The sequence below is a fragment of the Moschus berezovskii genome, chromosome 24, assembly GCF_049115385.1.
Source record: "Moschus berezovskii isolate FMDL1 chromosome 24, NW_MosBer_1.0, whole genome shotgun sequence".
NCBI classification, from domain to species: Eukaryota; Metazoa; Chordata; class Mammalia; order Artiodactyla; family Moschidae; genus Moschus; species Moschus berezovskii.
Genome location: NC_142483.1, coordinates 10158451 through 10186307, shown reverse-complemented (window position 1 = coordinate 10186307; position 27857 = coordinate 10158451). Strand labels below are relative to the sequence as shown.

At 55.9% G+C, this 27857-nt stretch overlaps 4 protein-coding genes across 12 annotated transcripts in view; 3 read left to right on the top strand and 1 right to left on the bottom strand.

Annotated features, from left to right (window-relative positions):
* Positions 1–1156: 1156 nt before the first annotated feature.
* On the top strand, positions 1157–10327 carry UBA7 (ubiquitin like modifier activating enzyme 7). The gene is made up of 24 exons (XM_055413851.2): positions 1157–1407; positions 1488–1656; positions 1753–1887; positions 1995–2101; positions 2419–2509; positions 2599–2734; positions 3127–3224; positions 3308–3454; positions 4104–4286; positions 4480–4587; positions 4745–4825; positions 4907–5062; positions 5158–5323; positions 5402–5607; positions 5705–5769; positions 5861–6044; positions 6121–6195; positions 6449–6623; positions 7125–7198; positions 7468–7560; positions 7653–7844; positions 9393–9485; positions 9561–9661; positions 10115–10327. Exons 1-24 carry the CDS (start codon positions 1355–1357, stop codon positions 10224–10226), a joined length of 3000 nt encoding a protein of 999 aa, XP_055269826.1. The 5' UTR covers positions 1157–1354; the 3' UTR covers positions 10227–10327.
* Positions 10328–10495: 168 nt separating this feature from the next.
* INKA1 (inka box actin regulator 1) lies at positions 10496–14696 on the bottom strand. Of its 2 annotated transcripts, XM_088831599.1 has the most exons (3): positions 14497–14696; positions 12609–12732; positions 10496–11337 (listed from the first exon to the last, which is right to left on the bottom strand). In XM_088831599.1, the coding sequence occupies exons 1-3, from the start codon at positions 14694–14696 to the stop codon at positions 10537–10539; spliced, it is 1125 nt and encodes a 374-aa protein (XP_088687725.1). In that variant the 3' UTR covers positions 10496–10536. The 2 variants fall into 2 exon arrangements, with proteins under 2 accessions (XP_088687725.1, XP_055269323.2); XM_055413348.2 differs by lacking the exons at positions 12609–12732; positions 14497–14696 and adding an exon at positions 12069–12322.
* On the top strand, positions 14500–22013 carry CDHR4 (cadherin related family member 4). Of its 5 annotated transcripts, none has more exons than XM_055413346.2 (19): positions 14500–14613; positions 14999–15183; positions 15530–15692; positions 15776–15858; positions 16357–16467; positions 17075–17178; positions 17365–17501; positions 17745–17928; positions 18018–18171; positions 18406–18499; positions 18735–18938; positions 19019–19158; positions 19593–19743; positions 19831–20051; positions 20274–20416; positions 20877–20933; positions 21035–21122; positions 21351–21378; positions 21876–22013. In XM_055413346.2, the coding sequence occupies exons 1-19, from the start codon at positions 14568–14570 to the stop codon at positions 21929–21931; spliced, it is 2349 nt and encodes a 782-aa protein (XP_055269321.2). In that variant the 5' UTR covers positions 14500–14567; the 3' UTR covers positions 21932–22013. The 5 variants fall into 5 exon arrangements, with proteins under 5 accessions (XP_055269321.2, XP_055269320.2, XP_088687724.1 ...); XM_055413345.2 differs by having other exon boundaries at positions 21348–21378; XM_088831598.1 differs by lacking the exon at positions 21351–21378 and having other exon boundaries at positions 21876–21995.
* A 1968-nt stretch (positions 22014–23981) lies between these two features.
* IP6K1 (inositol hexakisphosphate kinase 1) overlaps positions 23982–27857 on the top strand; it is a 38058-nt gene continuing 34182 nt past the window's right edge. For 2 of the 4 annotated variants that reach the window (XM_088831668.1, XM_055413846.2), the window contains exon 1: positions 23982–24175. The gene's annotated coding sequence lies outside the window, so the exon portion shown is untranslated. Of the gene's footprint in view, positions 24176–24205; positions 24509–25004; positions 25382–27857 lie in introns of those variants that run through there. The other 2 variants (XM_055413847.2, XM_088831667.1) reach the window with 2 other exon arrangements.

Genomic DNA, 27857 nt, shown 5'->3' with positions numbered 1-27857 from the left:
TACGTGCCTCTCATAGAATATTATTCAGCCACAAAAAGAATGATGTCCTGAGACATGCTACAATTTGGATTACCCTCAAAAAGATTGTAAGTGAAAACAGATACCAAAGATCACATTTTGTATGATTCCTTTTATATAAAATATCCAGAATAGGCAAATCCCTAGTGACAGAAAGTATGTACGTTTGCCAGGCGATGGAATGGGAGTGTGTAGCGATTATCCAAGGTTGTGTCTTTTGGTGGGTGATGAGGTTTTGAAAGTAGAGAGAGATGGTGATTACACTACATTGTCAGTACACTAAATCCCACTAAATTGTATAATTTTAAATGGTTATTTTAATGATGTATAGGTTTTACCTTAATTTTTTTTTTTAAAATTTTTGATAGCACTTGGTTTAACTATTGTGGAGTTTTGTGGGGAACTGGTCCATCCTCTAGAGAACTGGCCCTGGGTTTCTAAGAAGGCAAAAGGAGACATCTGTGGGGAGGGTAGCCCCTCTTTTCTATTTTTTGCAAATTCCTCTGAATCTATAATTATTTTAAAATATAAAGGACACATGATCATAGCTTCCCCTAGCCTTCCACTCAGGGCTGGCACTCAGAGACTGACAACCCTCTTTGAGTCCTGGGACACATCAGTGAGAGATCCTGACTGGCTGCCTGGGGCTGCCAACTGTCCTGGCCGTGCACTGTGGGCAGAGGGGAATCCCTGATCCCGGAAGAGATGACTCCGGAACACGCAGGCACTCCCAACAGTGCTAGGCTGCACCCCAAGTCTGGGGTGAGCCCTGGATGTGGGCAGCATAACCCATAAGCTCTCTCAGCCTCTGGGATGGAGCTGGCTCTGCCCTCTAGGGTCTCTAAGTCTCTGTGTGTGGACAGGAGGCCAGGTGAGCCCTCAGGACAAGGGTGTCCCCACCAGTCCTCTGGGCAGGAAGCCCATTCAGACAGGGACCCCTGAAGAAGATAGGAGCTTGTGGTTCGGGATATCTAGGGAGCTACAGGAGACCACAGGGATCCCTACCATGGCCCTGCCCTCTTTCTCCCTTAAGAGAAATATCTGCTTTCCTAGAGAGAAACAGATCCAGGAATTCTCTTCCCACTTGCCAGTGCCCTAGGGCTTCCAGAAGTCTTTGCCAAGCCGGGCTGTGCAGGACAGGCTGGAGGCAGGACCATGAACCCGCTCAGTTTCACTTTCACTTTTGCTTTACCCGAAATGACAGAGGAACCAGGAAGAAAGCTGCCAGCTGCATCTTTCACTTCTGAGCCTTAGCCCCTGTTTGTACCGGCCACTGCTGGGCACTGGCTCCTGGCACTGCCTCCTGTCTACAAGCCTTGAAGCCCCGGGCCTCAGGATGGATACCCTGGAGACCAAGTCACTGGATAAGGAGCTATACTCGCGGCAGCTGTGAGGCTCAAGGTGGGGAGGAGAGCAGGGTAGCCTTCTAACCCCTGATCTCCAATTGCCTGCCCTCTTCCCACCCACAGGTACGTGCTGGGCTTGCAGGCCATGAGGAGAATTCAGGGAGCCAAGGTGCTGCTGTCTGGCCTGCAGGGCCTGGGGGCTGAGGTGGCCAAAAACTTGGTCCTGATGGGCGTGGGCAGCCTCACTCTCCATGATCCCCACCCTACTTGCTGGTCTGACCTGGCTGCCCAGGTGAGGCTCCTGGGGGAGCTTTGGGTTTCCAGACCAGGGTTGGGGTGGAGCCCAAGAGAAAACTCCTTGCTAAAGCCAGTTTGGGCATCTCTTTAGTTTCTGCTCTCAGAGCAGGACTTGGGAAGGAGCAGGGCTGAGGCCTCTCAGAAACTTCTGGCTGAGCTCAATGGAGCCGTTGAGGTGTGCGTCTACACAGGCGATATCACCGAGGACCTGCTGCTGGATTTCCAGGTGCCCTCCCGGCCCTACTCCAGGCCAACCTCCCTGACCCCCAGCCCTTATCAGCAGGGTGGGCTCGAAGTGGTTCTGGCCCTACTGATCTCATGAGGTCCACTCAGGTGGTGGTGCTGACCGCCTCGAGGCTGGAGGAGCAGCTGAGAGTGGGCACCTTGTGCCGCAAGCACAGAGTCTGCTTCCTGGTGGCGGACACCCGAGGCCTCGTGGGGTGAGATGGCTCGCCCAGCCTGTCACATCACAGGCAGCGAACGATCCCAGTTCCAGGCTTGCTCCAGAGCCCCTCCACCAAACCCCAGGGTTGTCCCCACTTTCCCCTTCTGATCACAGTCCCCAGTCCCATTCGTCTGCTTCCTCGACCCCAGCCTCCAGACTTGCTCAGTACATCTTTCAAACTCCAGTTTCCAAGCCTCTCCCAGCACTTTTTCCCCAATTCCTCGGGGCTTGCCCTAGTGCCTGCTGCCCTTCACCACAACTGTGGCAGTTAAACACTGAGTCAGCTCAGTGACCCCTGCCACCCTGCCACAGGCAGTTGTTCTGTGACTTCGGTAAGAGCTTCACTGTGCACGACCCCACGGAGGCAGAACCCCTGACGGCCGCTATCCAGCACATCTCCCAGGTGGGTGCTGGGGTGGGGGGCACTACCCCTACTAAGGAGCCTGTGAAAGGCAGGGCTAGGCCCCCTGAGCAGGCCACCTCTCATCACAGGGCTCCCCTGGCATTCTCACTCTGAGAGAAGAGGCTGATGCCCACCACTTCCACACAGGGGATTGGGTGACTTTCTCAGGCATTGAGGGCATGGTGGAGCTCAACGGCTGTGATCCTCGGCCTCTCCATGTGCGGGGTAAGACAACCCCACTCCAGGCTCAGCACCCAGGCCCCTGTGGGGGTGGACACAGCCTGGTTTTTGGAGATAAGGTCTCTCTCTACCTTCCTCAGGGCAGAGCCACATTGAGAATTTTGCTTTAATTATTTATTTGGCTGCCTCGTGTCTTAGTGGCAGTGTGTGGGGTGTTCCATGGCTCCAGCTGTGGCCTACAGGCTTAGTTGCTCTGTGGCATTTGGGATCTTATTTCCTGACCAGGGATTGAACCTACGTCCCCTGAATCACAAGGCGGATTCTTAACTGGACCACCAGGGAAGTCCCACCTTGAGAATGCTGAGGCAAGACAGGATGGGCTGTGGGGAGCTGCTCAGGTTCAGGGGTCATGCTGACTAGGCTCAATCTCCCCCCAGAGGACGGGACCTTGGAGATTGGCGACACAACAGCTTTCTCTCGTTACTTACGTGGCGGGGCTGTCACAGAGGTCAAGAGAGCCCAGACTGTCAGCCACGTGAGTGCAAGGTCATCGGGGTTGGGTTCCTCGAGGGGCCCACAGGGTTCTGGACCTGACCCTAAACTGAGTGCCCCCTGCAGGAACCCCTGGACGCAGCCCTCCTTCAGCCCCGTGTGGTGGCCCAGAGTCCCCAGGAAGTTCACCGTGCCCGCTGCCTGCATCAGTCCTTCCGCGCACTGCACGAGTTCCAGCAGCTCCATGGCCGCCCTCCCAAGCCTTGGGACCCTGTGAGTGGCCCCAGTGTCCCTCTCCCTAGCCTCTGTCTTAATGGGGCCTCACCTACCAGGAGGTGACAGTGACTATCTTACGGATCCAAGTTTGAATCCAAAAGCAGTATCCCACTCATATAAAGAAGACAGGATGGGCTGTGGGGAGCTGATGAATAAACACTTATCTCTAGACCAGCTGTTCTAAGTTGCTCAGTCGTGTCTGACTCTGTGACCCCATGGACTGTAGCCTGCCAGGCTCCTCTGTCCATAGGGATTCTCCAGGCCAGAATCCTGGAGTGGGTTGCCATGCCCTCCTCCAGGGGATCTTCCCAACCCATGGGTCAAACCCAGGTCTCCTGCATTGCAGGCAGATTCTTTACCATCTGAGCCAGCAGGGAAGCCCTAGGACAGACTGAGTTCATGAAGGGGCCAAGCACAGAGTCTGGGGACTCATGCTACTCCTCACCCCTCAGATCTGGCCTGGAAGCTGCTCCCAGGTTGGGGGAGCCTCCAGGGCCATTGTCTGGCACCAGGCATCGTCTAGTGGGGCCTTCCCACTCAGGCTTCTGCTTCCTTTTCTGTGGAACAGAGGGCATGGCTGCCTGAAGGATTCAAATGTGGGGTGGAGCTCAGGCTAGGGCTGCTTTAACAGAATTCTACCCGCTAGGTTGATGCAGAGATGGTGGTGGACCTGGCCCAGGCCATGGGACCACTGAAGGGGACAGAAGGAGAGCCTCTGGAAGAGCAGCTGGATGAGGCTCTGGTGCGGACTGTTGCCCTGAGCAGTGCTGGTGGCTTGAGCCCCATGGCAGCTGTGCTGGGTGCAGTGGCTGCCCAGGAAGTGCTGAAGGTGGGCACAGGCAGAGACAGGGTGGGGCTGGGAAGGGTGCAGAGGTCACTGTGGATGCCACTGTGGATGCTACAGGGTGCCCAACACTAGACAGCAGCCTTAGGAGCTTCGCCAACCTGGGTGCAGCCCTCAGCCAGGATCTCAGGGGATTAGGAGGTACCAAGAGTCCCCAGACTAAAGCTCTGACTTACAGGCGATCTCTGGCAAGTTTATGCCCCTGGACCAGTGGCTGTACTTCGATGCCCTGGATTGCCTTCCAGAAGATGGGGACCCCATTCCCAACCCTGAGGACTGTGCACCGGTGAGATCCCGTGGTAGGGATGCAAGCCTTGGCTAAACTCAGGACGCAGGGAGAAACATGAAGAATAGTCCTGAGGTCCTGACCCGGAAAACTGGGAGTGAGAGGGAGACCCAGCACAGGCCGGTGGTCATCACCGAGCCCTGTCTGTGTTCCCTAGAGACGCTGCCGCTATGATGGGCAAACCGCAGTGTTCGGGGCCCATTTTCAGGAGAAGCTGAGCCACCAGCACTACCTCCTGGTGAGCCATGTGGTGAGGTTGGGAGTGTGTGGAGGGGTGAGGCCTGGCCCTCTGGCTAAGGTTGCTCCTGCCTGCCGGCAGGTGGGTGCTGGTGCTGTCGGCTGCGAGCTGCTCAAAGGCTTTGCCCTGATGGGCCTGGGGGCCGGGGGCAGTGGGGGCGTGACCATTGCCGACATGGACCACGTGGAGCTCTCCAACCTCAGCCGGCAATTCCTCTTCAGGTCCCAGGACGTTCATGTGAGTGCCGACCCTTCCCCACACCCACGTCCTGGACTGTCCTCCCACAGTACCCCCCTCCATGCACCCCCAACATCTTCCTGCTTTCTTCTCAGAGGCAGAAGGCAGAGGTGGCTGCAGAGGCCACTCACCGCCTGAACGCAGACTTGCAGCTTACCCCGTTCAATCTCCAGCTGGATCCCACTACAGAGGACATCTTTGGGGACGACTTCTTCTCCGGTGTGGATGGCGTGGCTGCTGCCCTGGACACTTTCGAGGCCCGTGAGTGCCCAGCCTCAGAACTCACTCTTGCCTGAGGCTGTGCCAGCCCCACTTCTGACCCTCTGCCTCCCTTGCCAGGGGACTACGTAGCTGCTCGCTGCACCCACTTTCTGAAACCACTGCTGGAGGCGGGCACCATGGGCACCCAGGGCAGCGCTGGTGTGTTCATACCGCATGTGACTGAGAACTACAAAGCCCCCTCCTCCGATGTAGCTTCTGAAGATGCCCCCGACCCTGTCTGCACCGTGCGGTACATTCCTGCCACAACCAAGCACACCGTGCAGGTGGGAAGCACCCCAGAGACTCCTACCTGCCTGGCTCAGGCCTCTGCCTCAGGCCCATTTGCTAACTGGCACCTCATGGTTCCTCCCTCCCCCACAGTGGGCCAAGGGTGAGTTTGATGACCTTTTCTGTGAATCTGCCAAGACCATCAACAGCCACCCACAGTAAGACCCCCAACAAGGGTGAATGGGAGTCCAGGGTCCCTAACACCAAGAGGCTCAGTGCTTAACCTCAAGCTTTCCCAACTGTCCACAGAGCACTCTCATCTCCAGAAGACTTGGTTAAGTCACAGAAGCAGGCCCTGCTGCAGACAATGCGAGGTGTCCTGACAGAGCGTCCACAGACCTGGCGAGACTGCGTGCTGTGGGCCCTAGGCCACTGGCAGCTCCGCTTCCATTATGGCATCACACAGCTGCTGAGAACCTACCCACCTGACAAAGTGGGTGTCGGGGGGTCAGGAGGCTGAGGGCTTCGGGGCGACCGGACTGAGCCCAGCAGCCTCTGTGTTTCCCTAGGTGCAGGAGGATGGAACTCCATTCTGGTCGGGTCCCAGACAGTGTCCCCAGCCCTTGGAGTTTGATGCCGGCCAAGTGAGTGGGGTCCCTTGGCAGCCCTGAGATGGAAATGTGGCCCCTCAGGGCAGAGGTGGGCACCTCTGTGTTTTGTAGCGATGCCAAGATGCTGAGAGGGAGACAGCCACGTCCATGCACATGTGGGCGACCGCGTGGGAGGCGGAGGCAGGCCCTCCAACAGACCTTCAAGTGGGCGACGACCGCCGCCCCACACACGCACACACGCTCACTCAGGCCCACGCAGCCGCCCCTGCTCTGGGTCTCATTGCAGGATATGCACCTCCTTTACGTGCTGGCAGCTGCCAACCTATATGCCCAGATGCATGGGCTGCCTGGCTCACAGGACCGGACTGCGCTCAGGGGCCTACTGAATGTGCTGCCACTGCCTCACCCCCAGAACTTGGACCGCATTTTTGCCAGTGAGCTGGAGCTGGATTTGCCTTCTGGTGAGTTTGGTAAGGTCCCCGGCCCTGACCCCTCTATGCTGCCACCCAAAGGCCTGAGCTTCCTCAGCCTGTGCTGCACAAAGAATAAGGGTCTGGGGGCCCTGAAGCCAAGTCACAACCTATCAGGCCCCCCTCTGACCTTGCTTCTCTCCAGCCTTAGGTTCATCCCCTGGTCCCAGAGTAGGTCCTCTCCCTCCTATTTACCATCCTCCCCACCCCATTCCCTTGGCCAACTCTCAGCAAAGGAAAAAACCCCACAAACCACTGGGCCCTGGGCCCCCTAGATGAGGACAGGGTCATCTAGGTATGCGTGTGTGTGTGCAGGCATACATACGTGAGGGCTGGGGCTGCCAGAGAAGAGATTGCACCATCCCTCAAGGGGTCTCCCCGAAAGTGGTAAGTGATAGACTTGGCCGGTACCAAGGACAGGCAGGCAGGCTCAAGAAAAGTACAGGACTCGGGGGCTAAGGACTGTTTCAACCCTCCTCCTCCTCCCAACAGGCTGTAAGCAACTGCATGAAGACCTGAAGACCTGGAGCAAGGGTCCTCCCCTTGAACCCTTGACATTTGAGAAGGTTGGAGCCCAAGTGGGAGTGCAGGGCTGGGCCAGAGAGGTCGATGGGGAAGGTCAAGAGCTAAGTAGGTAGCTTTGAAGTCCCTGGGCCTGAGTTTTCCTCCCTGAAGGAGCACAGAAGCAGCTCAGCTTCCCTGAGCCTCCGTCTCCTTACCTGTTAAGTGGGGCAATGAGAGCCTCCACCCCACAGAATCGTGTGAAGACCTGTGCAGCGGCACAGTTTCGGGGCACTGGGACAGTGTTCACACGACTGTGCCTTGGGTCTCACAGGACAATGACAGCAACTTCCATGTGGATTTTGTGGTGGCAGCGGCCAGCCTGAGAGCTCAGAACTATGGGATCCCAGTGGCCAGCCATGCCGAGGTAACCTGCCCCTTGGGGCTCAGGCCTGGAGGTGGCGGGTCAAACCCTAGCCTTAGGCCTTGGGCCCAGATCAGATCTCCTGTCCTTGGCAGACCAAGCGAATTGTGGGCCGGATTATCCCAGCCATTGTCACCACTACAGCAGCCGTGGCTGGCCTGGTGGGCCTGGAGCTGTACAAGGTGGTGGGCGGACCACGGCCCCGCCATGCCTTTCGCCACAGCTATCTGCACCTGGCTGAAAACTACTTTAGCCGCTGGGTACCTAAGGCCCCAGACATCCAGAAGGTGAGCCCTGGACACCCCACCTGTACAAGACCTGAGTTTTCCCTGCACCTACCCAAACAGGGCCTACTCCAGCTTCAGGCTTTCGTAGGACGCAGACTCTGGGGGAGTCCTCAAGACTTCCTTCAGCTGCTGCACAGCCAGGCTGGGACCTGTCAGACACAGGAAGCAGCCGTCAGCCACCCCCAACCCCCAACCCTCCGGGTCTGGGGGAGCTGCAGCTTTAACTCATTAGTGGAGCCAGACATCCATCCCCCACCATCCCCTCCTTCCCTGAGGGGGAGGGGGGACTAGGGCCCAAGCCCTAAACAGAGCCTAACATCAGGCTGTCAGGCATGGGGATCCTTGCCCGCCCCCCTCATCTGAGTTAAAGGGCACTGAGCTCACCAGCATGGGTGTGGGGGTGTGCAACCCTGCCACAGGGTGTGCATTCCTGTCACAAGTGTGAGGGCACCCGGGTCTAGACATCCCTGGCCCCGTGGTGTATGGCCATGGAGGGAGCATGCTTGCACATCTGTGTGCCAGAAGAGACTGCAGGGCCCTTTCATGATGTGGAAACTTTGTCTGCATGGCTTTGCCTGTGAGTACACATGTGGGCTTGTGTGCATGTGTGTTCCTTCAAGTGTTGGGCTGTGAATGCCCCGGCTGTGTACCCAGGCTCTGCAAAAGTTGGCATTTCCTTGGGGGCACAGGAGAGGGTCTGGAGAGAATTCTCTCACCAGGACAGAGGGGAGAGGTCATGGGCCGGCACTGGGCTTAGGCTGAGCAGCCCTGGGGTCCCTCAGGGCACAGCACACAGAGCCCCTTTGTGAGGGCCCTCCTCTAGCTAGAACACAAGCTACCTTTGTCCATGGAGGAGGGGGAAGGGAGGAGAAGGGTCCCCTACATCACTTCTGGTCTTGTCTCAGCTTGACCTCACTGTGTTTTCTGGGGAGCTGGCAGAACCCCTCTGGTCTTGGTCACTGGCTGCCTGCCACCCTTATGCCCTCACCTCTGGGTACCAGAACCCCAAGACTCAAGAAACAAAGGGACAGGAAGAGAGTCCTCTGTGGACTCTGTGCCCGCTGGAGTCACTGTGCCCCTCACCCATGTGTCTATGAGAAAGTCCAAGGACCTGGTGGTAAAGGATTAGGGGACCGGATGTACCTGCCCCCCAACCCTCTCTTCCAGCCTTGCATTTGAGGAACAGGCAGCTTTATCGGAGATTGCAGCAGCCCTGCTCCTGCTTCCTCGCTTCCTCAGGAAGCATTGCCCCCCCCCTCAACACACACATACACACACACACACAGAATCAGCCTGTGTGATGGATCGCCTGTTTCCTTGTGCGGGGGGCCCCAGAGCCCCATTTCCTGTCCCAGCACAGGCAGAGAGGGTGTTGAGATTCTGGGCCCAGATCCCACGTTCCATCCCCACCCCCTGGCTTCTGCTTCCTGCCTCAAGTCCAGCTCCTCCCCTAGGAAAGGGGCCATAAGCTGTTGGCAACTGGGGCAGGGAGAGAGGGTGTGTGTGTGTGTAAGAAGCTCCTCACTCCTCCCCGCTGCCACCTCCCAGTTCCATCACCTGACGTGGACCTGTTGGGACCGCCTGGAAGTGCCTGCTGGGCAGCCCGAGAGGACCCTGGAGTCATTGCTGGCCCATATCCAGGTGTGCCCCAGTTCTGCCCTGCTCCCAGGCCTGGCTCTGCCTGACCCCGCCGGCCCCTGACCTGTCTCTCTCTAGGAGCTGCAAAGACTGAGGGTGACGATGCTCCTGCATGGGTCGGCCCTGCTCTACTCAGCAGGATGGTCTGAAGAAAAACAGGCCCGGCACCTGTCCCGCAGGTGAGCCCGCACCTGGCTTTCACCAGGCCCTGGAGGTTGGAGGTGAAGGATGCGCAGCCTCTCCTCTTCCCAACCCCATTTGGGCCCCTCACACCTTCCTGAAGTTTTCTTTTGCCAAATCGAGCTGGCAAACGGGCTGGGGCTGGGGTGACGGCCAGGAGCCCTCTAGAAGGGGCCTCTAGGAGCTGCCTGCTTGGCCAGCCCCACCAGCTCCTCCACACCCTCCTCAGCTCCCCTTTCACGGCCCACTCCCAGGGGACTCACAGCTTCCTGCCTCCTGCTCGCCCCGCCAGCCGCTCCTAAAATAGTTTTCAGATGTTTCCTGTCTTGGGCTGCTCCTGCTCCTGGCTTGGGCTCCTTATGGCCCCCCAGCACCCTGGAGCCCATGCCAGGACACTCTCTGTCACTGCTCACCTACCCAATCTCCCCACCCCTCTCTCCCCACGCCACCAGGGTGACAGATCTGGTGAAGAAGGCGCCTGGGCAGCGGGTGCTGGTATTGGAACTTGGCTACGAGGGTGAGGAGTATGACACTAACTTTCCACGCTTGCACTACAAGCTGTGACAAGGCAGCAGCCCCACCACCCAGCTCCACAGAGCCCTGCGTCCCGGGCACTGCATCCCAAGCCCACAGCAGGCGCTCAATAAATGCTTGTTGAAGGAAGGGGTTCAGTGGACAGGATGGGTGATGGAGCAGATACATGGCGTGTGACACCGGCATAACAAGGACCCCTGCAGGGGAGGGAAAAGGCTCTTTCAATTCGCCTGCCTGAGTTGTGCCTTGCAGGGCTGGCGCTGCCTCCTGGAGCCTCTGGGGGTACAGAACCAGGACTGTCCAGAGAAAGGCCTTTATTGACCCAGGCTGGAGGGCAAGGTCAGAGGTAGCTGACAACATCATTGCAAATGATGGGCTGCCGACTGCGGCAACTCATGAGGGCTGCAAAGCGTGAGACATCCGCAGGTAGTTCGGGTTCTGGGCGAGGTGGGCATGACAGTCGCTTTCCTGCCAGCGCTGCCCGGCGCGCCCTGGCCAGCTGGCGCCGCAGCTGCTCAGAGAGGCCCAGCAGGAACTGGGGGGGCCGAGCACGGACACGGGGCCCACCCCCGTTGTCCCCCTCACCCGCTGCCTCGGGCAGCTCCATCCAGTTGTGCACCAAGTCCGCAAAGCAGTTGTCCCCCAGCACCAGAGGCTGGCGACTACGACCCCTGCTGAGCAGGGCCGTGGTCCAGTCCTCGGCTTCCAGCCCCCGCCAGTGCTCCAGGCAGGCATCTGGGGTGGACTTGGGCCGTGGTCTGTGGACAGGTGGTACCCGGGCCGCGGGCGCTCCGCCAGGCTGGGCGACACCACTGGTTGAGAGGCGCTGTCTCCGGGGGGGCCGTGCCGAGGGTGCTGGGTGCTGGGGTACGGGCAGCTCTTCCTCTCTCCATGTGCTGCCCGACACCTCTGAGAAGCCGGAGTCCCAGTCCAGGCCGTGCTCCCTGGGGCCCCCCAAGGCTGCACTCCTGTCTCCTGTCACCCTTACTTCGTCCTCCTCTTCCTCCACACCACAGACCGAGTCCTCTTCCAACGCATCCGACGCCCCGAGCTGGTGCTTGAGCCGCACGCCTGGGCGGTGTTTGGGGGGTGGCGGAAGGGGACCAGGCATTGGGGGTGAGCCGGTGTCCCGGCCACACAGCTGTGGAAGAAGAGAGGGCAGAAGTGGTAGGAGCAGTGCTGGTCACTCCGACCTGCCAGTTCCAAAACAGAAGGCCCAGGAGGGCTGGACAGGCCTGCAGGCCTCAGCAGCAAGGCCTCTAGCGGGCACCGGGTCGGCATGGGGCGCTGGCACACGAAGCTCGTGTGGCTCCCATCGGCCGACCTGGTGGCAGTCCGGCAGGCTGCAGCACGCAGAGCCGGGCAAGTTGGTACCCGCCACCAGGGCGGGAGGCAGGGTTGTGGGCCTGCATGGGGAAGTAGGTCTTGCTCAGGGCTGGGGGGGGCATCCTGTGCCTCTTGAGGGATTCAGCTCCCCAAAGCCCGCAGCCTCTTTGAGAGAAGAAAAGAGCACTTTCCAGGAAGACAAGAGGTACAGGCCAGCCTGGAATAAGGGGGCATCGGTAGTAGCGCCACCACCTTTTCAGTTCCTTAAAACCCCCTGTTCCGCCCCACAAGAAGTTTCTCCCCCCCAACTTCCTCCGCTGCGCCAGCAGCACGGCCAGCTGGGCGGCTGTTACTTGATGCCCAGCGCAGCTCCCAATCGTCCGAAACCCGACGCGGGCCATCTGGGCCATCTACGCCGCCCCGCCCCCATCCTGTCTTGGATGGGCACTCGGGACAGCTCCCCCCAATCCGAGTGTCGTTCGGGTAGGAAGGCAGCAGAGCACCCCACACACGTCCTCACGAGCCACGCCCGCCCCCAAGCCTCACCAGTTCCCAGCGCAGCTGGCCCAGGAAACTGTCAAGCCGAGCGCTCTGCATGTCCGTGCAGAAGCTCCCTCCAGCCCTGCCAGTTCCTCTTCGAACTCCAGCGAGAGCGGTGCGGAGAGGGCCCGGCGGGCCGGCCAGCGGCGCCCTCGCCCTCCGCCTGGCTCCGCGGCTCCTCCCTCTAGGCAGCTCTTGCCGCCGCCGCCGCCGCCGCCGCCGCCGCCGCCGCCCCAACATCTGGCGGCCCCGCCCCGCCCCTGGCTCCTCAGCCAATGGGGCTGGGGCGGGGCTGGAGTGGCTCCACCCCCGGGGCCCTGCAGGGTGGGCGAGCCTGACGCCCACTACCCACTACCTAGAAGAATCTCTTATGGGGAAGGGCGGGACTGTAGCTGGAAACCCGGCGGGATCCGGCCCGGGAGTCCCCGTAGTCCAGGGCCGTAGAGCTGACTCCCAGGACAAGTCGCACCCTGTGGTAGACTCGGTTTCCCTATTTTTCCCAGGGAAAAGTTGTGGTTCCCTCCCGCAGGGGTCCCTGGAGCGCACGGGTACCGCGGCTGCGCCCTTGAGCAGGTAGATCGGGCCCAATCGTCGGGTTCGGCAGTGCTGTGTCCCACTCGTCGTCTGACTCACTGAATCCGCTCCTAGAGCCGGCCTCCACAGTCCCTGGAAGTCATGGGAGGGGTCCGGCCCCTCTGAGGACTCATGGAGCGCAGAACCTCCCTGCAGCACTGGGGAGGAGCCCCGGCCAAGGCCCAGCCTCCCACTCCCTTGTCTCTCGCCTGGGCAGCGCTAAGCAGGGCTGCCCTCTCGTGGGGATTCCCAACACCCGCATCCTGTCTATTCCGGACTACAGGCGGGCTGAGTGAATGCAGGGGGTTACCGCAGGGGGTTACCGCAGGGGGTTCTTTGACCAAAGGATTAGAGCCCGTTCCCTGAGGTGGCTAGAGCTAGGTTCAAGGACACAGACTAACTGGAGACAAACTAGATAAGTCAGTAGACAGGGAAATATCAGGGAAGGCCTAGATGTTTCTGATGGTGGTAGTTGGGGGTGGGGGGGAACTTGAAGAGGTCAGCAAAACCAGGCTCCTAGCAGTTTTAGAAGGGAATAAAGGGTTTTGTTTTGGGTATGGTGGGGAGCGCTAGAGGGCTTTTGAGCGGGGAACGACCTGGGCTAGCTGCTGTTTAGATAATCGCTGCTTTGGGAGAACCACTCTGTAGTCTGAGTGAAGGCTCCTGCCTCATTCATCAAGGGAAGGGACAGCCTGGATCTGGGTAGGTCTAGTGCAAACATACCTCAGCATACTTTGAGGTATGTTTTGGAGTTAAAATCAAGCCTTGCTGGTACATGAGTATGGGAAGACAAGGAGAAGCGTGAAACATGACTCCTAGACTTCCGGGCTGAACTACTGATTGCATGGAACTGGCACGAATCAACCAAGCAAGACTGGAAAAGAGTGGTCTTGGAGAAGAAAATCAAATGGCCATTTCTGGACATATGGACAGAGGATGGCAGCGGACAGGAACGAACCCTGGAACACTCCACTGAGTGGAGGTAGGGAAGATGAAGAAGAACCAGCAAAGGAGCTGAGCAGGAGCTGCCAGGGAGGTGGGAGGAAACTAAGAGAGTGTGGGCACTCAGGGGCTAAGGAGAGCAAGCATCAAATGCTTGCCGAAGAGGTGAGAATAGAGCATAAATTGCTGGACAGTTGGCAGGTCTCTCAGGACCCTGACAAGGGCATTTTTATGGGGAGAAGAATAGGCTCAAACAGTGGGTAGAAAAGAGAGAGGCGAAGAGCTGGAGAAAGCATGTGAAGACAACCTTTTAAAAATTGTCATATGATTGTAAATAAGATGAACGGACAGCTCTTAACGGTATGGTTCTATACATGTTAAAATCTGTAGACACCTGTGTCACCCAGATCAAGATAGAGAATATCACCAGCCACTCGAGGAGGACACCTTTTGTCCCCTCCAATTGCTATGCCCCAAAGTAACCACCATTTTTATTTCTATCACCAAGGATACCTTTTGTCTGTTGAATGTAGACAGATTTTGAGAGATTTTGTTGATGCTTGGGCTCAGATTTCACAGGCAGATAATGTTCTGATGGGGGTGAGCAGCTGGAGTTCAGGCTTTGTGGGGTAGCAGGCCCTCGGCCCACTTTTCCTGGTTGCTGTGCGTACTCTGTCTCCAAGAACTGCATGACCAAGACTTCCTTGAGCCTTAGTTTTCCTATCTGAAGCTTGGTCTTTCTCCCCTTACATCTCCTTCGCGTGGTAGTGATAAACAGGGAAATCCATTGGGAGCAGTGAAAAAATGGAGTTTTCCAGGCTTCTTCATAACCTATAGCTTCCAGAGCTCAGTCACCAGGGGCTGGGTGGGGCCAGAATCTTGGGTGCCAAGAAGTCCTGTGTTTGAACAACAGCCCTGGCAACAGGGTGGCCCTGACAAAACACGTCTGCCCTTCTGGAGTCTCCTCTGCTGTTGTGTCTTCAGGCCACTATGGTGCACAGGCCCCTGGTGCTGCTTCTTGCTCTGGTTGTCTCTGGTGAGGAGCTGGTGGGTGGGGGAACTCCACTTCTCACCCTGAGTCCACAGTGGAGTCCTACTCCCCCTCAGATAAGCTACCATGGAGGACAGGAGTTGGGGGGAGCCAGGAAAGGGCAAAGATCTGAACCCCTGACTCTCATTCATTATCTTAGCTGCTTCCTCGCCCAAGTTCCCACTGTCCCTTCTCCTGGGGACAGTGGGAAAGACAGTACCTAGCCCCAGTCTGTGAAATGAGCCGATCCGTGGTTGGATGTGGAGGACAAGGGAAGACTTTGGCTGCTTGTCTCCAAGATGTGGCCAGGCCCCAAAGCAGAAGAAAGGACTCTGTGTACCTGGTTCCATGAGCATGGGGGTCTCTAGCCTGAATTGTCTCTTCTTCACAGAACTCTACTGCCTGTCCTGGTTCATAGATGTCTCTGAGAGCCAGGGACCTGGTGCCACCCTTCAGTCTTTCTCCTTCAACTGCTCTTCATTCATACCAACCCTGGAGTTGCTCCATGTACAGCCACCCACCACCTTCTTTAACCCACCTAGCCTGACCAGGTGGCAGGGGATCTATGTGGGCAAGGTAGGGTCATGGGCACAGCTGGGAACAGTGGGGGAAGGGCAGATTCTAAATTCACAAAGTCAGAAGTGGTGTGAAAGTGATGGTGTTAGTTGCTCAGTCATGTCCAACTCTGCAACCCCATGGACTGTAGCCCGCCAGGCTCCTCTGTCCATGGAATTCTCCAGGCAAGAATACTGGAATGGGTTGCCATTCCCTTCTCCAGGGATCTTCCCGACCCAGGGATTGAACCTGGGTCTCCTGCACTGCAGGCAGATTCTTTACCATCTGAGCCACCAGGGAAGCCCCTAGAGGTGGTGCCGGGGGATGGAGATCCTAGGCCCCACATGGCACTGCCCACCTGCCACAGATGACCTTGAGCAGCTCGGCCCGGCTGGATGCCCTGACAGTGAACCACTATGAGCTGCAGCTGAGGTTCACATGTGGCAACCAAGTGACAGAGGGTCGGCTTTCTGTGGATGTTCAGCGGGACCCTAATCGTGACCAGTGTGCTGGTCGATTTGCCAGCCCAGGTAAGGCCAGAGGCAGCAGGCGGGGGGTGGGGGGAGCAGTGGGCAGTCATGGCCTGAACCTCCCTTACCTCCCCTCTGGCCAGCTGGGGAAATTATTCAGGTTCGAGAAACTGTCACACCTGGGACCCCGCTGTACACTCTGCTGCTCCCAGGCCAGGGAGCCCAGGTGAGGCCTGCATGTGGGCAGTTGGTGGGGGGGGCTAGGATGGAGGGAGATGGGAAGACCAAGGCCAGCCCCTGCCTGGCCAAGAATAGTCTGCAGAAGGACTCTTTAGTCTATAACTGAGCCTCTGCGGGATACATGTTCTTGGAGAGAGCCACTGAGGGCTCCCAACCCCCAATGACTATGACTGTTCCCATGGGGACCTCTCAGGGGTTGGGTTCTTTAAACTTCTTCTGTGTTCTAAATTCTCCAAAAAAAAAAAAAAATTCTGTATCATTTTTGCAATCCCCAAAAGAAATGTATTTTAAAAACTGAATAGTTTAAAAGCAGAGACGATTTTGGATCAGGGCCAAGGGAGCCCAGGCTAGAGTAAATGGCAGTGGCAGAGTACAGGAGATTTGAGAGTGGGCAGATACCTGTTGGGTTCTTGGGGGATTTTGACAGGGTTGCTTGGGGGCACTGTGGTAGGGAAGGGGGCCTCCAGCATCTCTTTCCTGTCAGATGAACATCACCAGTGCCCAGGACCCTCCATACTTCCCTGGACCTTTCTCCATCGATGGGCAGGGTCAGCTGTGGGCACCATCCCAGGGACTCAAAGGCCAGGCTCAAAAGGTGAGCACGATTGGGGTCCTGGTGATATTCATGAACTGGGCGTAAAGTGGACAGAGTCATTACCTCATGGAGGATTGTTTGTTCCTGGCCTCATCAATCATGTTGCCTTTCCCAGACATAGCCCATACCTGCTGCCCCATGCTGGCTGTCCTCCCACCTTGGCTTGGTTCCGTGCTGGGCTCTGGAGCTCTAGAAAGAAGAGGGATCCCTGGCTCCAGGAGCCCACAGTGCCCCTTACAGAAAGGAGAAAGTTCTGAGCAGTCACACAAGAAGTGAAAACTCTGAGAACAGCGGCGAGTAGTCTGAAGGAGGCTAGAGAAGTTCCTTCTTTAAAGCTTCCACATCTTAGTGACTGGCTCTCGGCAACTCTACGATGCTAATTCACGTTGTGAATGATTCAGATATTACTCATTTGGGGATGTGTGCATCCAAAGAGAAGGACTTATGACCCAGAAGAGTAAGACACAAAGGAATATCTGTCAGCAGAGTGACAGGTCATGGGGCGGAGTGAGTGTGGGGCTCCTTATGGAGGTCCTGAGGGAGGCTGGGCACACACATACAGGGAGACACACATCGTTGTTCCCTTCTCGTTTTGTGTGCATGGCAGGTCTTCCAGCTTCAGATCCTGGTGACCTTTGGACAAGGCCGAAGCTGCCGTGGAATGCTGACGGTGAAAGTTTTGCCTGCTCCCTCCAGTCAGGTCTCTTTCCCGTAAGGCTCCCCTACCCTGGGGACAGTGGGAAAGACAGGACGCAGCCCCAGGGACTTGGGAGTAGGGTTAAGGTGTAGGGCTGCAGGAGCATCCCCAGCTGGCTGCTGTACCAGGGAAGACCCAAGGGAGGGGCCTGCAGACCCTGCCGGGAGCAGGTAGGAGCCAGTGCTCCCATTTTGGTCCAGGCAGCAAGCCCAGAACATCACCATTCCCGAAAACCTGATTCCCGGAAGTAAGGTGGCTCAGGTCCACGCCCGGGGCTTCGACGTGCGCTACGAAATCGTCTCCCCGGTGCCCTGCCGGCTCTTTTCCATCGGACGCGGTGAGGGGCGTGGAGGGCGGTTAAGGGGATGCCTCTGCGGCTGCTCTCGAAGTGATCCGCAATGCCTGGAGCCGAGGCAGAACCTGGGGCGAGGTCGCGTTTTGGGGGCCCGGAGTTAGAGACGAGCCTTGGAGGCGGCAGCCAGGTGGTCTGTCTCTGCGCCCTGGGAGGTGGGCGTGGAGAGGTGGGAAGGTGGGAACGGGACTGACCTGGGGGCGTCGCCCGCCCTCTCACCCCGCCCAGTGGACGGCGTGGTCCGGACCACCGCGGCCCTGGACCTGGCGCAAGCCCCGGACGCCGCGGTCACTAGGCTGCGGGTGAAGGCCTTCGAGCGACTCCAGCCGCGGGACAGCGCCGAGCTTGATTTCCGGGTGGACGTGCAGTCGGTCAACCGCTGGCCTCCGCGCTGCCTCCCAGCGCTGCTGGTGTGAGTATTTGGGAGTCTTACCTTGGCTGTTGGGTGAGAGACAGGGTTCGCGGCCCAGCCCCGCCCTGCCGCCCGCCCTCTGCTCCCAGGACTCAGATCCCCGAGACCACGCCCGTGGGCGCCGTGCTGAATACCTTCACTTGCACTGACCCGGACTCTCCTGGCTCCACCCTGGACTACCAACTGCTGTTCCACAGCCCTGCCAGCGCTTCCAGCCTCTACCTGCGAGACAGAGTCCTGGAGGTACCCAGACCCCACCCTTAGACCGACGTGTAGGGTGCTTGGACGGGAAGTGGGTGGCCCCATGGTCCCGTGGGAGTGGAGACCATGAGGGTGAAGGGTATGGTGTTGCAGCCAACCCGCTTTACCGGAGGGTCAGGGTAGGCTCTGTGAGAACAACCTGGCCTGAGGCAGCCCAGTGGGCTCAAGGCTCTGCTAGGCCTTGGCTGCGCCTCACTCTCCTGCCCCTCTGGCTAGGTGAATGACACACTGGACTGTGATGCTCCTGGCACCTGCTTGCAGCATATAGCTTCCATCCTGGTGCTTGACAGTGGTCAGCCTCTGATGACCAGTGAGTGACCACGCCCAGTCCTGGACATTCAGGACAGGGCTTTTCTGTGCCCCTCTTCCTGTCTTCAGGATGGCGTCATCTCTCCTCCCTCAGAAACCAATAGGGCAGGGTTGTGTCCACTAAAAACCCCTGAGTGAGCTACTGCCCCCCTCCCTCCAGAGCCTCTCCCTCCTCTGACCGCCAGGGCTGGGCCGGGCCAACCAGGCCAGCTCTCTGACTTCCAAATGGCTTCCAGCTGAGGTGCCTGTGCTGGTGATGGTGACACCTGTCAACGAGTTCTCCCCAACCTGTGTCTCACGCACATTCCGGGTTCGTGAGGATGCAGGGCCCCACACCCTGCTGGGCTCTGTGGTGGGCACAGACCTGGATTACCCACACGACAGCATTGAGTTCTCCATCTCGGGCGGGTCCGCCCCCTTTGCTGTGGACCGTCTCAACGGTACTCCCACCCCAGGGCTGGGTGGAGAGGGTGGAGCCAGGGTTGGCTCTGCGAGCTGAGGCTGTGGCCCCCTCTTCTAGGGGAGGTTCGCCTCCTGGGGCCTTTGGACTATGAGCTGCAGAAGTTGTACAGGCTCACTGTCCTGCTGACTGACCATAGGCAAGACCAGGACCCCACCTGCCACCGTTCGGGCTCCTGCACCATCACCATTGAGGTTGAGGTAAATGAGCCCCGAAGCTTCAGAAAGAATTGGAAAGAGGTCATCTCCTCCCTCGGGTACTCTGCTTATCCTCTCTGCTTCAGTTTCCTCTGACTTCACTGGTGGCTTAGACGGTAAAGCATCTGCCTATAATGTGGGAGACCCGGGTTCGATCCCTGGGTAGGGAAGATCCCCTGGAGAAGGAAATGGCAACTCACTCCAGTACTCTTGCCTGGAAAATCCCATGGACACAGTCCACAGGGTTGCAAAGAGTTGGACATGACTGAACGACTTCACTTTCAGTTTCCTCTACTGGTTGGCTGGAGAGGGTTGGGGCCTTGTTGTGGAAAGTTCTGGAACCTGTTGGCCGACACCGAGATTCTGGTTGTGGTGGGAGGAGGCTGAGGGGCTGGACTTGGGGTTTGTGGGTGGGTGATCTGACTGTCTTCCGGCAGGATGTGAACGACCATGCCCCCGAGTGTGAGCCCCCATTTCAGGAACTCACCATCTACGCTCACCTGGGCCGTAGTTTGGAGGTGACCACAGTGTCGTGTCGGGTGCCCCAGGAGCCCCAGCGCCTGGCCTTCTCCTACAGAATTGTGGGAGGTGAGGGCCATGGGGGACCCCCAGGCTGCTGGGTAGGGACAGGCCAAGGCCACCATGGTCCCCTTCTTCTCCCACTCTGTTTTTCAGGGAATAGTCAGAGCCGGTTCAGCCTGCGAGGAGCTGTCCTAGTGCACAGCGGCCTCATGTCGGGCGCCCCCTGGCCAGAGCAGCCCCATACGTATGAGCTGTCGATCCGTGTGGCCGACGCAGGCCCCTCCACCCCCCACCTCAGCACCACGGCCACTGTTACTGTGCATATAGTGCCTTGGAAGACCAGCACAGGGGCCACCAGCATCCACAGAACCACAGTGAGGGGGGTCCTCAGGCCCTTGCTGGGCAGGCAGAAAAGATATAATTTTTGAGCTGGAACAATTGGGGAAGGCGTTTCAGAGGAAAGTGCTGAGTGCAAAGAGCCTGGCAATACAGAGGAGAAACCTGGGGTGTGGGGTGGCCCAGCCCTTGGAGGGGTTTGAAGGTTGGATGATTGGGGCGTTTGGCAGGACAGTGGTGAAGCTGTGGCCCTATTTCAGGTGCCTTCAAGGATGACACCCCTGCTTGTGACAGACACGGAGGTTTTCTGGCAGCCGGAGCCCTGGTTTGTGGTGGTGCTGACAGTGACCAGTGCCCTTCTCCTCCTGGGTTTGGGCTGGCTCCTCAGCTGGCTCCTGCGGGGGTAGGGTTCCTATCCCTGTGCTGCTTGCCTCCCCCCCAGCCCTCGCATCTGTGACAGCTGGTCCTACCCAAGACTGCCCAAGCTGATGAGCAGACAGAATGATATTAAGGAGGACTGCCCTCCTTCCGGGGGTCATCAGCTTAGAGGCAGAGAGACACTGGGAGAAAGTTGTCTCCTTTGGGTGTGGATAAGGTCAAGGGATTTAGACTCTTGAGTCTGTCGTGCATTGGGTATTTACCCCTATCCCTGAGCCCTGCTTTCCACCTGAAACATGACCTTCCCCTAAGACACCGAGTTTCTCAGGAGCACAGGACTGAACCCAGGGGAAGATGGGAATAACAGCGTGGCCAGTGCATACGGACACAGGCTGTCTCCTGTAAGAGTGGCAGGTGAATGGTGCTGATTCCTGGAGCCAGCAGGTCTGCTGTTCTCACTGCTTGGTCTCTGCCTGGCATTTTAGGTTGATCCAGGTGCTACAGACACCAAGCAAACCCACCCAAGCTCGACTGCTAAACAGGTAAGCTTCCTTTGCCCACTTCTATGCCTGGAAGCCCATCTCTGAAACTCAGGCTGAGGCTCAGAGCCCTATCCTGTACTTCTGCTCTTACTTTGCCCCAGTGTCCAGGGAACTAAGGGATCCATTGAAGGGTTCATGGAGGCCCCAAGGATGAAGACACCCCAGGCCCCCAGCAGTGTCATAAGCCTGGTATGTCAACCTGTCATCCTGTGCAGTGGGCACTGAGGCTGCTGCTGAGTGCTCCCTGCCAAGCCTGCCCCTTCCCATGGCTGGCTGTCCCTGTGGGAGGGTCCATACCAGCACCATCAGGATGCAGGAAGCAGGTGGGTTCTTGACCCTTTTTGGGGGCAAGCCTCCACCTGTTCCCCATGTGCAGGGTTCACCTCGTTACACCCTCCTCATTCTTCCCCTCAGCAGCATTTTGATGGCAGAGCCCAGGACTCCCGTGAGTTCCCCTTTTTCCAAACCATTCTCCACTTGGGCCCACTTTCTCTCCAGACCTCATCTCAATATCTCTGCCTACCACCAGACATCCACTGTCTACTCTTTCTCTGAATGGGGTCTCTTCTCACCCCTACTCATCTTTCAGCCAATGTTTCCCAAACACCTGGGACCCTGATCTGGTTCCTGCCTCCAGGGGGAAATGGGGGGAAAGTTGTAAGGGAAGAGGGCCCCAAATGATCCACTGTCATCATGAATTATGGTAGAGTAATCTGGCACAGGGCTCAGGGGAGCTGATGTCAAGTTTCGGGGACTCATGGATGCTTCCTGCGAATCTGAGCCAGACCTCAAATGATTTGCTGAGAAAGCCAGATCAAGCAGGAGGGAGTGGGTGGGTCATACCAAGCGTCCTGGAATATCTTTCCCTGTCCTTATGGGAGGGAGGCAATGCTGCCAAAGCCAGCAGGGCCCTCTCTCTCTCCCTTGACCATCCGAGCTCAGGTACAGGCAGAGATTACCTGTTTAACACGCACACGGGAGCCCGGCGCTGGCTCTGAGACCCAAGAACTGCATCATATTTGCAGAATTTCTTCTTCACAGGATCATGTGTTTTCAAGCTGATTCAATAATAAACAAAATTACCAACAGAAGAGTCCTTGCCTAGTAACCTACATGTGGGAGAAGCTCTGAGATCTGTGCTTCCTTGTTCTCACTTGAAGGATGCCCTGTCTTGTGGGAACACGGTTATTTTTTCTTTCAAGAAGACATTGTACAGTGCTGACTGTGATAAATGTTCTGCAGAGGTAAGACACTGTTATCCTCGTCAATGACTGAGGGGGCCTGCAGTTGGCCTCTCCCCTCAGAGGACACCTACTCTAGCAGATGGGGAGGGCCCAGGAACCCCACCAACTTCCAGGGCAGTTTGCGGACTGTATGTGGAGGTTTTCTTGCATCTGGAGCTTTTGCATTGAAGTGAGGGTTGGTGTAGACTTGAGCACCCTGTGGCATGGGTGGCCATGGAGGAATAGAGAATAGCCCTCTTTTGAGCAGGTGTTCCCATATCCTGTTGATCTCTTTGGCTCATGGGCCCTCTGTCCTCCCTGTGCTGCACGTGGCCGAGTGGCCCACAGCAGCCTGCAGGAGGGTGGGTTCTGTTGGGGGGAAGTGCTAGCCCACTCCCCATACCCAGCCTGGCATCAAGTCTCAGGATGTTGCCAGCTCTCTCAGAAGACCTGCTGTCTCAGTGGAGGCTATCTTAACTGTGGTGTCTTCAAGTTCTCTCAGTCTTCTTCCCTCTGTCAAGTTTATGGATCTGAACCTTCTCAGAGTAGCTTCCCTTGTGGCTCAGTTGGTAAAGAATCTGCCTGCAATGCCGGAGACCTGGGTTCGATCCCCAGGTTGGGAAGATCCCCTGGTGAAGGAAAAGGCTACCCTCTCCAGTATTCTGGCCTGGAGAATTCCTTGGGGTCACAAAGAGTCGGACATGACTGAGTCACTTTCACTTTCAAAGTAGCTGAGGACCTCCCTTCCTGAACCAGTTACAGTGCTCCAGGCGGAGGAAGAAGTTGAGGCCTTCTGTGGGAAAAATATGCTTCATGGTGCTTCCAATGAAATGAGGGTGTTAGAGCTGGCCTCAGGGACAGCAACTTGACAGCAGGATGTTACAGGAAGCAGCTGCGGGCAGACTTTTCCTGAGCACTTAGAATGCTCTAAGGGCTCATTAAACGGTCATCTCTAAGGAGTTTGGTTTTTATCCTTATTCCACAGATAGAAGAAGCAAGCCTCAAAAGTCACAAAGCTAGCTAGTCAGGTCACTTGATGTGAGTCAGGCTGTGTGATTACATTTGATGCCAAGCCCAAGGGAACAGTCTTCCCAAGGATCGTAAGTTGCGCTCGGTGGCAGACCATAACAGTCCAGGGCAAAAAATGTTGTTAAAAGACCTGGAGACAAGGTGCCCCAGGGCAGGAATAAGAGTGCCTGTTATGTGCCAGGGCTTGTGCTGGGGACTGAACTGCAGGCAGAAGGACAAACGTGGGTAACAGGCCAGAGACTGCTGGGGCACAAAAGGCTGATGAAGGGCAAAGCTAGGGAATCCACTGGAAAGAGGGCATTATACATAGGAGCCAGTAAGAGGAGGCGCGAAACTCGGTGCTCACATTTCCAGAGGTGGCGTAACCTTGGCCCAGCCTTCCCACACTGATCCTCAGTTTCCTCAGGAGTGAGGGACAAGTCCTGCCTTCCAGGGTGAGTGACCAAAAAAAGCATACAGCAGACATTCCCTAAGTGTGCATGCGTGCGTGAGAAGACGCTGTCGGCGTGAGCACTCACAGATGCCAAGGGCGCTACGGCCTCCGGAGTAGCTAGCAAAACCTGCCTCCAGCAACTCCGGGAACGGCGCGCAGGCGCCAACCCGTGCCGTCACAGTCACGTGCTGAAGCATTCGGCTTGGGCCGCGAGAGGCAGGTTCTGACTGACTGGATGGCCAACCTGTCATCGGGAGGCACTACACTGGGCGTAGGGCAAAAAGGCTGTTGATTGGGAGTATTCTAAGCTGGGGGCGGGTTCTTTGCCGTCCTGGTTACTATGACGCCCGGCCCCCGCCCCCTCGGCTGGCCGCCATCTTGTTGTTGATCCGTACCTAGTGGGCAGCGCCGGGAGCTGGATTGAGCGGCCGGTGCGGGGCCGCTCCTGCGGATCTCAGCCACCTGCGCTGCCTGCCAGGGGGCGGGCCGAAACCTGGAGGCCCGGGGGGCCCAGCTCCCGTGGGGAGCCGTGGGCGCCCGCTGCCCGGGCCGGGCCGGTGAGTGACAGGAGCCGGGCCGAAAGACCGGCCTGACGCCGCGGGGCGGGCGGCGGCGGGCGCGGGGTTGGAGCTGGCGCGCGCAGGGCAGGGGCATAGGCTGAGCATCGCTCGAGCGTCTTCATCGGCCGCCCGGGAAGTCTCCTCGATGCTGTTGCCGAGGTCGCAGGACGGCCTCGCGGTAGAGGTCCGAAAGCCCCGCGCCGGAGGGCTGGCCGGCAGGGTAGCGGGAAACTAGTTTCTGTGACTGAAGCCCTGGGCTCCACTGACCCGCAGCGCTGAAACGTGTCCAGTGCCAGCTTGATGCTCTCCGGGGTCTTGTGTTGTTCCCAGGTGAGAAATACACGTACTGTTTTCTTAGATGTCGCTCCTGCGAGTGACTTTCAGACCGATTGAGGCTAAGACTAGGTCAGCCAGTCGGAAGCCCCCGCCAAGCAGGCCGGCCAGTGTGGCGGCCCTTGTGATTAAGACCAGGCGAAGGCCCCTGTGCCCGGTCCTGCCTCCTGGACTCCTCGGAGCTCACCGTTTGCTTCTTCCTGAAGGGCCTGATCAGACGTCCCTGATGCCCGAATTTTGGTTTGGGACATAGATATTTATATATTTTGTTGTTGTTCTGAATCGCCACTTTTTGGAGTTGTGGTAAGGGCTTCCTCTTTGGCTCTGGGAGAAAGTGAGTATTGGTGATAACTTGATTGGTTTTATCTCCTAAAAAGATAATCTGCCAAGTGTAGTCAAGGAGACAAAAGAATTGTAAGAGGGTGTTAGAATCAGCAAAAGAGGTGAAACTTCTTTTTGTCTCGTGAATGCCAAATTAACTTTTAACAGAGTAAATGTATCTTGCCCAATGAAACAGACTTCCAGGCCCCCTTCTTTTGTGAGGGTAGGAGGGTTAGAGACCCGGCATAAGGTGTGCAGGTCTAGGAAACGTGCTGAGGGCTCCAGAAAACATTTCTGCTTGCCTGTGGTCCCTTGGCTTCTCAGCACAGGCTTCTGTCTGTGGTCATACAGAAAGCCTGCGTGAGACGACTAAGAAGGTGAACAACCATACTTCGTGCGCTTGTGTCAGGATCTTATCACCTCAGAATGTTTGATTTTGCAAGAAACTATCCCTTTGGTCAGGAGATGCTTTTGGAGAAGATGCTGAAACTGGAGGCAGCTGGTGTCCTGTTGCTGTTTGCCTTGTGAGGAGAGAGAGAAGTTGAGTGAGTGAGTAGTCTTTAGGTATTTCATTACCCTCCCTTGGGCCATTTTTTGAATCTTGAATGAATTTTCATTTTGGTGAGACCAGTTCCTTGGGCAGTTCTTTACAAGAAAGGAATACACGAAAATATTAGGAGCTTCTCAAAATGGCCTCAAGCTAACTTCCCCCCAATTCCCTTCTGATTAACACTTCCTTTAGAAAGTTAAGGCTGCCACAGGGTTAAATGCTTGCTTTTTTCTGTGAAAAATAACCATAAGTTAGGCTTAGTCTGTTTCAGGTATCTTTGAGATGTAGAAAGAGAAGAGATCTCTTCGTTAGTCTACTTAACTACTCTAACTTTGCCTGCAATTTTAGGTTGAGGGGTCCATTACAGTCCATTTGCGGTCTAACTCTTTGTTAGAACTGTTGCCCCAAGAAAGTTACAGAATAGCCAAGAGCTTTTATTGCCTTTTTTTTTTAATGCTTTATTGCCTTGTCAATACTTAGGAGTATTAGATGGTGCTTGCTTGATTAAGCCTATTTTGTTATTCAAAGATAGCTTATAGCAGTACTTCTGTGCTGGGCATTTTTAAATGGGATGTTAGAATAGCGGACCTTCCATCTACTTTAACTTTGTATGTACATGATTAATCTGTGAATGTCAGCATTTTTAACTGTTATGAGCAACAGACTTAATGAGTCAAAACTGCTGCAGGCATGTAGGATGAGATTTGATGTCCTAATGTGGCATTTTTGGTGCTGTTGCCCAGCTGGTCCCAACCCATCTCTCCCAGGTTTGTCCTAATCCTCAGTACCCGAATGGTTTGGTAATCATTCCATGTGTGATATTTTCTTTCACAGATCCTGTTGCCAGCTAACCTATTTCCTCTTGCCCCTCTTGGGGATACCCTTTGCCTTCAGTTTCACTTCTCTTTTCTCAAGTCCAACTCGGGTCCTTCCTGCCTCCTTTATGAAACACTCCCCAAAACATTCCTGTCTTTGGGATTACTCTATTCCCTCTGAACTGCAGTGGTGTTATTGCCCTTATTAAAAATGATAATACAGTATATACTCTTTTAAGAATAGCTCTTTTTCTGATTAGACCTAACCCCTTTCCTGCAGAGACTGTAGTTTTGTGTCTTCTTGTACCTGCATGTAGTAGATGAGAACTAAATGTTCACAAAAATGTGCCAAATGTACCTGAGTTGGAACACCCTCTAATTAAGCAGGGAATTGAAGGGAATAGGCAGGTAGAAATGAGACTTTCACCGTGGATCTCCACGTCCTACACTGCCCGGAGGGCTTGCGCTCTAGTCCCGCACAGAGGCCCATCATTCTGTAAGAGGCAGGACTTGCACACAGTGTGGAACTGAAGCCCAACAACAGAAAGTAATTCTGCTCCTCAGAAACGGCTGTGCGGCTCATCCCTCTTCCTGGCTACTTTTGACTCTCGGAAAACGTGTATTGGGTGAGCATAGCATTGAGATCCTTAGACTCTCTTCTCACTGCCATCTTGGGCTGCTGTAAACGTGTTGGCAGTATTTTCTGCTTGTCCTCCCAGGGCTGCCCTGAAACTGTAAGGAGCAGTGATGGGTCGAGCTGGGGAAGGCCAGGTAGAGCTGTCTCTGGCTTGCAGCAGAGAGGAATTTTGTCTGTTTGCACCAGTAGATCTGTGCTTTTGCCCCTATCTTAAATCAGATTTCATTTCTCTTCCTGTACTACAGCAGGATTTAAGCAAAGAATTCTGTGTGGGAAAACCTAAGCAATCTTGGTTCTTTTACAAGAGGTGATAGATTGAGACTCTCATTCATGTTTGCTGCTATTACAGTTTGAAGTTGGGTTTATGTAAGAGGCATTGCAAATGAGTTTTGATGGGAACATATGTTCATTTCAGTGCTGGATCCCTGATAGAGACTTTGTGTTTTTGAATGCTTAGAAAATCTCATCTCTTCTGTAAAAGTTTTTATTTGTGGGTGGGGATTTAGCTCATTTATTCCTGTCCCCTCATTTTCCAGAAAGTGAGCAGGCCTAGGACTGGACTCTTTTCAAATCTAAATTTTGATGTCAAAAAATAAGAGTACCTTGAAGATCATAAAAATCTGAGCCTATTATGATTGAATGAACACTTATAAGCAACTTACTCTATAATCAAAAAGTTAAATAATGAGAACTGTTGGTCCTTATACTTAGCTTGTGAGAATGTAAAATGATGCAGTCACTTTGGAAAATAGTCTGGCAGTTCTTCAAATGGTTAGAGTTACCAGCAATTCCACTGCTAGTTATCTACCTAAGAAAAATGAAAACATGTACAAGCGAAAACCTATATATGAGTGTTTATAGCAGTATTATTCATAATAACCAAAACAGGAAATGACCCAAATGTTTATCAACTGATAATGGATAAATAAAATACGGTGTATACATATTTTATATATACAATGGAATATCATTTAGCAATAAAAAGAAGTGAGGTACCAAAATATACTTCAACATGACTGAACC